Here is a 12,053-nt window from a genome sequence, read left to right as displayed (position 1 = left end):
CACGTCTCAGAGCCCAGGCACCGACATCTGCGGGGAGGGCGCTGAAGGGAGGCTGGCCCCTGCCGTGACCTACGCTCTCCCGATGGCTCCAGGGCTTTGGGCAGAAGACAACTGGCAGAAAGAGCTTCATGTATCGTGGGACAGGTTTTGCGCATGTACAGAATTTCATACTCCTCAAAAGCATTTTCACATCTGTGGCCATTTTTCATGATAATTTTGGAAATCAGCCCCCGATTCCTTGTGCTCGTCATCTTCCAATTCTAACATCACAACCACATCTACTACGGCAGCACACACTCCATCCTAAAATTCCATTTAAGAAAGACTTCAAAGGAATGTGTCTCCAGAAAAGCCACCCTGTAACAGCCACCCTCATGGCTCCACTTCCATCTGATGGGCAAGAACCAGCTCGCCCCCACCCCCCACATCAAGCAGACGGACAGGAGGCCACCGTGACAATGTCCACGGTCGCTCACTGCACGGGCACCAGTTTCCACCGTGACGATGTCCACGGTCGCTCACTGCACGGGCACCAGCTTCCAGCAGGCCTGGTGTGGTGCATCCCTGCATCCAGCCCAGCATAGGCGGCAGCAGACCTTGCTTCCCTGGGTCAGTGTTGCTGGGCACTCTCTGCCCCGAGCGAGTGCACACTGAGCCGCGGGCCATCAGAGATGCCAGCGTCCACACTAGAAGCAGGGGACAGCTCTCCCTCCTTGCTCATTCCACTCACTGAGGACAAATCAGAGAGAGGAAAGCCCATAATGTATGTGGCCTGTCATTGCCAAGGAAAGGCTGTGAGGTGGTAACCTCGAAGGAAAGAAGGATTTGGGATTAAAAAGACCTCATGGCCTCTTTGTCAAAGAGAAGATGACCTTTGAGACCAGCAGGGAAGGGGGCACCTGGTCACACCCCTGGCCTGGAGCTTGGATTTAATGACCGGGACCGGACAGGGCAGGCCAGTGGACAGACACACGACTCATGGGCACTTTTTCTTCCTTATTCCTCTCCAACACCCAAAGGGCTCAAAAGTCCTTTTTGTGACCACACATTAAAGAAACTTCTACTCTCATCTGCAGGCATAGTATCCAAAATACTTAACTCAGTCTGTCCAGTTACCCAGTGTCTCAGGTCAAACCTAAGTCACAGCAGGCAAGTAAAAGAAAGAACAAAAAAGCAGAAAGAAGAGAAGCTGTGGGTTTATTTTATTACCCGATGGGGAGACATCTGACTATCTAGGTTTTCTGTACTTATTAACAAAATGAGTTGAATGGTTTGTTTCTGTGTCTGAGAAATTTTACATGTGTAAGAGCACACTGTGACGTGTGTATCAGGCTTGCTGGCTGAATAAAGGCGTTTCTCAGGTAAACGCTGCCACTCTCTTAGCTCATCACTGAGAAGACAACACCTGAAAAGCTCAGTTCCTCGGAGCAAAGTCGCAACATAAATATTAATGATGGTGCAATATGCAAAAAATACACTCTGTGTTTTTGGTACTTTATGTTTCTTAAAAATAAGAGCAGTGGGCTTGCTTCCCAGTCTAAAATATCTTCACTCTTAATGGAGAAGGAGCATTTTAGTTTTCCACTAACTGCAATGTTGGGGAGCGAGGAACAAGATGTGTTCCCCGAAACTGCCTGAGAGGCAAACCCCCACCCCACGGCTTCATTTCCCTGGAGCTTCAGCAGCGAAGTCACAGCCTGTGGCCAAGCTCCCTTCCTTACGTACATTCAAAGAATCTTTATGCAGCGAAACGGACCACCGAAGCCTTCAAAGGTCCTTCAAAGGAAGCACTTCCTCCAAATTTTCTAGTTTCACAGGCCAGAGCACACACGACTGAAAAGAAGAGCGCACATCCTCGTAGCTCAGCCCTGGGAACCCTCTGTGCGAGGCGGCGTCCTCTCCAGGCCACAAGGGCCTCAGCTTTTATTTGCAATAGTAACTGCCAATATCTGAAAGCTACAAGGACACCTGGGGAACGCACTGGGGAAACAGGTAGAAAAGTACATATTTAACGTAAAAGGGAAAGGGGAGGGTGGGGAGATGCAGTCCTAAAAGAAAAGAGGTGTGTGGCCCATTTTCTCATCATTAAGATTTTAAGTCTCTCTTTCTGAAATGCTAACACCTTTTTCTGTTTCACTCCCATTCTACATAACAGCTTCTGGGCAGATTCTTTTAGGTTCCCCTGCGTAGGTAAGACAGATCTAATTATATTTTGGTTGCCAAAAGGGCCTGTTCACAGGGAATGGCCACAAATTCAAGCCCCGGGGACTTCAAGGGAACGAAGTGGGAGGACAGGGAGTAAGACGACGACCACGAAGGCACCCAAGGAAACTAGGCCCCTACGTGAAACAAGGTCCTCCATCACTGAGCCACAGAACAGTTAGCCCTCTCCTGCGCGGACACCACGTGGACCTCCAGTGGGTCACTGCCGTCAGCGCCCGCTCAGAGCACAGCACGTCTGTTGGTGGACTCTCACCAGTGACGCCGCATACGGGCTAAACAGGAAAGATGTGAGCAGGTCTACAGTAAATTTCTCTCTTTGTTTCTGTTTATTCCCTCTGTTTCAGCCCTCTGTAGGAGAATTATTTTCTGTATAAACAAATTCATCAAGTTAACTTATTCAAGGATGGAAATAACCGGTATCACATAACATTCTGCAAAACAAAATTGCCACTGCTGTATTTCAGTGCTTAAAAGCAAACTGCTATGGCAATTCAACCCCAGTCCTAACATAACCCAAACCCCCTATTACCTTCATCACTGCATATTCAATTTACATAATTATTCTGCTATGCTATTCAGAATTTACATGGAGCCGTATGCAATCTACTTATCCTTGCTTCAGGGATGCTTTTTCCTTTGTAGACTTAGAGGAACAACGGGAGTACAACTGAATACACTTCACTCATCTGACCAACAGAAACACCGCAGCGCAACAAAATAATGGGCTGGTTTGTTGATGTAACAGCAACCTCTGTTCAGTTACCATATTCTTGGACAGCCATCCCCACCTGACCATCAGTGACAGGAAAACATCCCAGGAATGTTCTCACCACACTTCATCCTAAATCAGCAAGCCCACAAGGATCAAGTCGCCAGGGCCAGCAGAGGTGCCTCAAACGCTCTCTGTCACCCTCGGGGTGGACTCCCGCGTCTCTGGGATACGCTGCACCAGCCCCATTCTCCTCACGTACCTCCATGCGCTAAAGAAGTGTTCCACTCAGTTATTTTCACACCACTGGGGAAAAAACAATTGTCACCTGAGGGAGGCATCAACTGAGACTTAGTCAAAAGCAGAAAAGAGGAGAAAAGTACTAGACTTTCTCCTTGGGAAAAGACAACTCGTGCCTTCCTCCTGTCAAAGGCATGCAACTATAGCACAAAGCCATCAGACTCAGCAGTGCCCACCCCGCACGGAGACTCAAACTTCAGGCTGGGCTGCGGAGAGCGTGCAGACGGGCCTGCACTGAAGGCTCCTCTAGGGGACAAAGACAGAATCAGGACCTGCACCCAGGAGGCAGGCGGCCCCAGGCTGGCTGGATTTGATTTCCCACGTTCCTGATGGTTGTTTACAGTTACTAGGGAAATTTCAACAAGTTTCATTGTTAAAAATGGCAACTTAATGTCCACCCCAATGTATTCTACGGGATGGAAGGATATATGCTAAAGTACATTTTTAAAGATAGGGTCAGTCTGAGGTAGACCGAGAACTTAAAAGACTGTATTTGCACATTTATGACAAGTATCCAAGATGTAGCAAGTGTTTTTCCCTTCATCAATTTTTACTGTTAGGTGATAAATTTAAAAAATTAAGATAAAAACTGAAGACAGGTATATCTTGAGGCTACAGTTAGTCTCAGTGATGTGTTTTCTCAGCTCCAGGAATCTTCTTTAGAACATACACTCTTACATTTTAAGCATAAACTATATATGTATTCTTTTTATACTTCACTTTGATTTCTTTCTCCTTAGGAGAAATAAAGCACACGCTTCTGCCCACCAAGAGCACAATACTTAGATTTAGGCAATTACGGATTTTTTAAAAACCCTCGTAAATCAGACAAATTCTAACCATGTCCTCCTGGCTCACATCTCTAAGACTTAACACAGTACCTACAAACAGTAAGCATTTAATAAAACATTTCTTAAGTAAATGAAAACAGAATTTATAATGGATTTTGAATTTAGAAGAGTGCTCATAAGGAGAAAAAAATAATGGTTTTCAATTAAGAGACTACATACTGAGGTACCAAAGAATGCTCCTAAGTAAATGCAAATATTCAGTTACCTTTAAGATTGAGTTATTGAATATACAGTGGTCCCTCAGTCTCCACAAGGAACTGGTTTCAGGACCCCGGTGGATACCAAAATCTGCGGGTGCTCAAGTCCCTTAGATAAAACAGCATAGTACAGTGGGCCCCCATATCTACACGTGCAGGACCCGCAGATGTGGAGGACCAGCTGTAATTCAGAGATCTGGGCCCCATTAAGAAGTACTGATGACAACATTTTTCTTAAATGACTATGATTCAATGTTTCAAAACACTACAGAATAATGCACTGGGGTGTTTAGATATTTTTAGCAGGAAGCTGAAAACCCAAGTTCGTTCGTTCACTTTTCAGCACTTTCTGGTCACAGAAACCCCCCTCTCTGGGTGCCTTCTCGTGACCCACAGGAAAGCCCGTGAGGGAACGGCTCAGAGCTCAGGTGGAGCGCATCGCTCGCAGGGCCGAGCGCGCATGCGCGCCCGCGCACGTGTGTGCATCCGCCCGCGGGGGTAGGAGGTGGGGCGTGTCTCCTAAAGGGGTTTGCAAACAGGTTCAGATTAACCAAGCCTGCCCATACTTCCATCTGGAAACTATATTTTCTAACATGAGCCATATTCTGAAAAACAGATTCAGATGTTTGGAACCGGTTCAGAACAGTTGTAAGAAATGTTCGGTACAAATGAAAAAAATTAGTCTTCAATGTCTTCTCCTCTCAGCTTTTCTTACTGAATAAATATGCCTTCTGGGGGGTCAGAGAGTTGGTGGGGGAAATACGGAGGGGAAGCATGGCGTGGAGGAGGCTATTTCCTAGAACCTAAAATTTCTGCTATTCTTGAATGCGTATCTAACGGATAACTGCTATTTGATTTCTCCCATGTTGCCCACTAGGATTTCAACCCTGCCCCTGGAAGGCTTCCTCCGCCTGCCAAGTGAAGAGAATTAATTCTCCTGTTTCAGCTTCTAGGAAGCAGGACTGAAAGGCCTAGTGAAATACAGTGACCTGCCTTGTCTCCGCACTCCTTACCCAGTTTTGCATTGTCACTGAAAGTGAGGCCGGTGGTCGAAGCTCACAAATAATTATGCTGGTAGCTTGGTTCTGTTTGTTAAATGACAAATTTTCACAAAAATACAAGAAAGTGATTTTAAAATAAAAAAATTTTTTTCATCCAGTAACGTTTCTAAAAAGCTACCAACCCAATCACTAGTTCATAATCATTAAGTCCTACATTTTAGATCGCATAAAACCCTTAACTTTGTAGTTTGGGTGTGTGAAAAAGAAGCTCAACAAGGAGGACAAGAATTAAAGTGCCCCCACCCCTTGTCCCACACCAGGTCCCACACCAGGTCCCACCCCTTGCCCCACCCCAAGTCCCACCCGTGGTCCCACCCTGTCCCCAGAGGTGATAACCCTCGTGCCAGTTTCCACACCATGTTTGTGGCGGTGCGCCTGCCCGCAGCCTACCTTGACTTCTTGCTGGGTTTGGGTTTTGGCGTGGCAGTTTTTGCTTTCTTTTCCTTTGGCTCTTTGGGAATCTTAGGGGCTTTCGGGGTCTTGGGTTCCTTGGGCTCTTTTTTCTCCTTGGGTTCTTTCGGTTCCTTGGGATCTTTTTTTGCCTTCGGCCTTTTCTTTTTCTTTTTTTCTTCTTGGGACCCATCTAGTGAGTTCCTATTTAGTTCCTGGTTATCAACCCCACCAGGGAAGTCATCTTTACCAAAACTTTTACTGGGATCCTCTGCAACAATGTGGTTGTTTTTCTTTTTCTTCTTCTTTTGCTGTGGCTGCTGTTCTATCGACGGCAGGTAATCATCACTCTTCACTAGCTGGGCGTTCGGTCCACTAACCTGAGTCATATCCGGCACTGGTTTCTCTAGAAAGGGCTCCGATGGAGAATGCTAAGAGACACAAATAGGAATTGAAATTAGTTTATCATTCTTCGTAGTGAAGAAAGGAACTGAAAGTTAGTGGCTGATGCTTCTGAAACTTACTCTATAGTCAAGGTAGCAAACCTCACCAGCTACACGGTTGTGAAACCTATCATTTTCTCTCATCCAAAAAAAAAAAAAGACTCCTTTAACAAGAAAGCTTTTAAATCAACAGGGTTAAAAAGGGCAACTTAGTAATACAGTAAAAAAAAAAAAAATTCCGTTCAGGAGGAAGAAAATTTCTCATTCAGCTGGAGACACTTTCCATGTTCTTAGCACCTACGTAGAAAATGACGAAGGACAAAAACGGCAGCAAAAGCAAAGCCACAGAGATGGGATTCGAGCAGAATTTTCCCCACTCTGGAAAGGGAACTCTAATTAAAGGTATATAATTAAGTCACCTTTAAAAAGAACACGTGTACTGAGCACTGTAAGAATCAGAGCCCGTGGAAAGTCTGAAATCTGAGTGTAAACACATAAATCTTACACAGTACAGGTCATTCCTGATTTAAATGACATTGAAATGTCAAATTAAAAGCACATATACAAACTTAATGACTTTAGGTTGGTTAGATTTCTTGTACTGATAAAAAAGTGATTAAAGCTTTACGAGAGAGACCCCCAACAGTCAATTTGACATGCTTTGCAGGAGGATTTTGACATCCACTAGCACTATACCCAGACATGGTCTTAAATACAGTGCAGATACCAACACCTGGGCTGGGACGCTGAGGGGTCAGCGACTCAGCCCCACAGCTCCCGATCCAAACCAGGGCAGGGGTAGAGGACCATCTGTCCCCACTATAAACTATGACATCTAAGAGCCATTACACTGCAACATCGTATCTGCAAATGTCACTCATTTTCTTCCTTTTCCCCATGCTTCTCCAGACACTTCCTAGTAACTACAACATGAACAGCAGCAGCAGTGACAGCTGCTCGTGTGTACTGAACAGTCTTACCATGTGCTGGGCACGTGTTACACACTTTACTCCCTGACACCACCCAGTCCCCACGCCGGAGCTCGGTGTGGACACTGACTCTCAGGTGAAGGATGAGCGCAGGGATTTACAGGCGCAAGAGACAGAAGTGAGGCCCATCTCTCTCTCCAAAAGAGGAGCCGCAGGAGACCCTGGGTCCAGGTCTGCAGAGGACAAGAGAGGAGCCCAGGAGCCACTGCTCATTACCCGCCAAGTGCTACAAATTGCTTCTAATACAGCGAACATTCACAGAGCATCTATTTCACGCCACATACTGAGCAAGGTGCTTTCAGAAGCTCGTTCACCTGAACCTCACACAAAAATGTGACAATTTGTCCCCATTTTTCAGAAAAGAAGTAAAATGTAAGGATGCCACACCACAGGGGAGAGAACTGAGATCTGAATCTGGATTTCCTAAATCCAGCGCCCCTTTGACTGTCGGGCTCCTGAAATCACACACACAGGCATCCTCCTGGGACAGGTGCCCCAGGCATCACTTTATTTCCAAAGTGTTCAGGGATCCAAAAACATTAAAAATAATAATAATAATAATAATAATAATAATAATAATAATCACTGCCTGCAAAGAAGCTGGTGGTACTGTTCCCACTAAAACCCACTACGATCCCTGACGAACCTCCCTCCAGCTCTCCATCTGCGCCTGTGCGGGAGGAGCCCAGGACTGCAGGGTGAGAGACAATTCTAGCCCAGGCCCCGCCACTAGCTGTCTTATCTGGGGAAAATCATTCCAACCAGAAGCATCTGGTTTCGACATTTCCAAAGTCTCTTCCAAAACCCTACAGTACTAGGAAATCTTAAAATACGTATTAGTCCTTTCTTAAGTCACGGCTGAGAGAGGCCCTGAAGGAGAGCAAGGATGTGCAGGAGGAGAGAGACAAGGGCAGAGGAGGGGGGAAAAGCACACAGTTGCACGTCTACACTCGGGAAACACAACCCAGCCAGTACTGAGAAAAGCTCCCTTCCACTCTCTCCCCTCACCACCAGCAGCCCTAAAAACGCCAGCCGAGGGGCTCTCCGCGTTACCACTGCCTGAGCGTGAACAGGGTGTCACTAAACTGTTTCCCTCTATTGATGTGGCTGAAGTTGTTACATATTATCCCCTAATATAAGGAAAAAGGGAAAAGCCAAGTCTTTTTGTAAGAGACACAGAGATCAAACTTATTTAGGACAAGCTATTTCTCAGGAAACAGAAGACAAAGCATTTCCTGGAAAGGGAAGGAGCGAGGAAAGCCCACCCGTGAGCGGTGCTCCCGGCACAGAACGGCACCCTGATCCCGGCCACGTGCACCTTCCTGTAACCTGCGGGGCACGGACTCCAGGAACCGGGTGCCAGCCTCAGGTGAGAGACACCTGGTGCGCATCGGCGAGTCAGAAAAAGCACAGAACACGTATGACATAAAGACTGAAAATTCATCTACGCTTTAGCATACAAATCACTTCGGATGTTCCTTTCAGGAATAAATGAAGCCATAAATTAGTATCCCTTAAAAATTTAATCTTCCTTAAGAAGGGGAAAAAATGTAAAGATCAAATACAAAAAAAAGGTATCAATCCTGTTTGGTATGCAGCAGAACTGTGTTTTGGTCCTAGCCGAAAGAGGGTGGAGAAGGTGCTCAGAAATATAGTGTTTACCAGACCCACATCTCCTTAAATCTTTTAGAGAAAAGCTGTTTTTGTAAACATTTAACAAAGAACAGATGGCCTGCCTTAATCATGTGGGGGAAAAAACCTGGAGCTCACAGTAATGCCCTGACAAAGTCTCCCAGGCCCAGCCATGTCCCCCGCCCCCGCACGGTACAGTCTTCTCTAATGCTATTTAATTTTACAGCGGACATTTCCCCATCAATTCCCACTGCCTGACAGGTAATCAATGCCATTAACATCTGATATTGCCATACAGGGCATTCCTAAAACCCCTCATTTATTAGGGCAAACGCGGAGAATGTTAGATACCAAAGGCATTTTTAAATACACCCTACAGGACTTTCGGCTTGACACACTTTCTATTATAATTCCATATGCCTCTCGGAAAATTATGGGGGATATAAGGACTGTGCCGTCCACTTTTGGAACTAAAACAGAATGACTGACATTTAAATAAATAAAAATGATTCAAGATGTGTGTTGTCCAAAAATTTATCATAAACTGAAGGTAATCGTTTTTATGCTTAACTCCAATGCTTGTACCATATAAATCAAACACACAAACAAGCTGTCATATATAAAACAGCAGAACAGACAGGATGTAAATTTTACCAAAGAAGAACTGGGGTGGGAGAAGTCAGGGCCGTCCCTCTATTACCTTTAAGCAGAGGTGACCCAAAACCCTTAAGAACCTTCATCAGAAGAAGATGAAAAGTTGTGTAAGAAGAATCTTCTCATCTCTCGCAAGTGTGTTTTCCCTCCAACATTAACCAGCATTTTCCAACTTAAAAGGCTGTCTTATTTCATCATGTTTTGCCTTGACTGTATTCTTGAAGCCGCAACCTGTTCGCGACGTCGAGCACCACAAGTGAATGACGTCGCAGGAACAGTTCTCTCACTGTTCTCAACATGTAAATCTCTGCAAACCAACAGCATCTGGTGATACAAGGCGTCTCTGGACAAACGTTCTATTTACTGAGTGACACAAAGATGTCTAAAATCAAAACTCCACTTTATAATAAAGAAAAGATGCTACCCACTGGGTAAGAGGAACGGGGCACTTCTGGGCGATACGCCCCTCCCCACAAATCAAGCTACGGGGAGGCAGGCACTTGTGCTCTCAGAGAAACTAAGATTCTAGGGGAGAAGTGGCAGGCCAATTAAGACCCACTAAAAACAAACACAAGCTTAAAACACACTAAACTATGATTTGGATCATCTATAAAAATACTAACGTTCAGCAGGCCTTTAAAACTGAAAAATACAGGGAGGCTCACAGCTCAGCGGCAGAGCACAGGCTTAGCGTGCACGAGGTCCTGGGCTCAATCCCAGTCCCTCCATTTAAAAACATACAATAAAGTAAAATTGAAAAATACAGTTCGTTTTGGGTTGTTTTTTTTTTAAATGGCTCTGGAGACACATTTCTATCAACTGTCTTTCTTCACTTTTATTTTTCCAGCACCCCGCAGGTTCTCGGTCCCTCTGTACTCTTTTTATAAAGAATTCCAGTATGAGCACTAGAGCTCAATCTTCAGCAAAAAGAGTGTACCAGGGTTCAAAAGAGCGTTCAGCAAAGGTTCAGTGAAGTCCTACTGGGATTGTAACAACCCTTTCTTGTCAACGACACTGATTACAGAGAAGAGCCCTCGATACTATGTGGTGCCCAGTTCATTTATTCATCCAACAAACATTTAAGGACAGAGCAGTACACCAGGCAGCCACAGTGCCCGCCCCCTAGGCCGACACCAAGGAGGCTTCCTGAAAAAGCCAGCCAGGCTGGGACGCACAGGGAGGCAGATGCTGGCCAGGGGTGCCCCCTTCCTTGATGGAGCAGCTGGAGCTACAAACCTTGCCCGGGACGGGGTGACTGAAGGCCTGACAGTGCATCACAAGCAAGCTTTTAATACTGTCTTTGTGGGGCAGCAGATCAAGATGAACAGATATTAGTCTGAACGGTCAACTGAAATAATTTTATCTTAGTACAGAAATAGTCTGAAGGAAAGAATCAAGGGTTGGGATATTTTCTGCTTGATTTAATATGGTATTAGAGTCAGGGCCTCAAGTTCAAGCCTTTCATAGACCGGTTAGTTTTATTCAGCTCATTCTTAACAATTTCTAGGAAAAAAAATTTATTGAATGACTGCAGTTATGAACACAAACACAAAAGTGAACAATGTCACACTTGGTCAGGTGACTCGAGAAGGCAAAAAGTAGAGAACAACATTTGTTAAGTTTAGGATTTTAAACTGTGTTCCAAGAAAAGACAGCTTAGGCCACATGAGTTCTGAGAATTCCGGGCTAACCAAAGGTAAGCACTGCTTTTTTTCTTTACTGGAAAACTCTCCAAGCCCTTACTACACTCTGAGGGGGGACAGTACACAGTGCACCCTACAGGTATTTAGCCATGACACTCCTTTTCCAAGAATATCTTAAATGAAAATGCTCTTCAAAACACACTCGGGGTTACACCAACACAGCTAATGCAGGGCAAATCCGTCACCTCCATGCAGGGATGGGGCAGTGGGGGCGCCCGTCTCAAAGCAGTAGTTATCAAGTGTCTTTAAAGCTAGCATATGACTCCACAAATAAAATATAACTTTATATACATGCACTGAAATAGCTTACTGAATTATGCTCACATGTAGGAATAAAACACGAATATTGGGCTAACCATATAAGGATGACTTGTACAATTCCCATTATGATACACACGCTGTGAAATTACTAAATTAAATAAAATGAATTTTGAAAAATCGTAACATGGTCACTTATCTTACTGTGTCCCTCAGAATCATTAAATTTTAGGATTGAAATTTTTTTCTTACATTACTGTGAAATATCTCATTTAAAAATCATCTGAAGGCACTTTTGAACCTTTGGTTTTTTTCACTTGTGTTCTATCCTTAGAATAGATCCACACATAAACAAAAATCTTAAAGAACTACAAATTAACAGTGAGCCACTTTTATGGCATCTAAATTACAAACCCATTCTGGATGAGTAGAGTCCAAAACAACGAAAATATTGACCAACCGGTCATGATAAATTTAATGTTAAATAGCTTTCCATCAGCTGGTGAATGTGGACCACCTTCCACGTATTTAGGGTGGAACCACACCACGGAAGAGTCACACGGCATCGGTAAGGTGTGCACGCTGGCTGTGGGCTGTCTACAGCTGGCGTGATCGGGCCGGCACAGCAGTGAAGCCCCGCCAG

General features: G+C 45.0%; 1 protein-coding gene across 5 annotated transcripts in view; it reads right to left on the bottom strand.

Annotated features, from left to right (window-relative positions):
• The window catches only part of CHD7 (chromodomain helicase DNA binding protein 7), a 171,539-nt gene that overhangs the window by 73,659 nt on the left and 85,827 nt on the right, over positions 1 to 12,053 (bottom strand). For all 5 annotated transcript variants that reach the window (XM_074354990.1, XM_074354993.1, XM_074354992.1 and 2 more), the window contains one exon: positions 5,732 to 6,162. In XM_074354990.1, coding sequence (XP_074211091.1) covers positions 5,732 to 6,162 — 431 coding nt within the window. The remainder of the gene's footprint in view (positions 1 to 5,731; positions 6,163 to 12,053) is intronic.

Source organism: Camelus bactrianus, chromosome 29, assembly GCF_048773025.1.
Source record: "Camelus bactrianus isolate YW-2024 breed Bactrian camel chromosome 29, ASM4877302v1, whole genome shotgun sequence".
Classification (NCBI taxonomy): Eukaryota; Metazoa; Chordata; class Mammalia; order Artiodactyla; family Camelidae; genus Camelus; species Camelus bactrianus.
The sequence above is the reverse complement of the archived record's forward strand: the minus strand, read 5'-3'. Positions and strand labels throughout refer to the sequence as shown.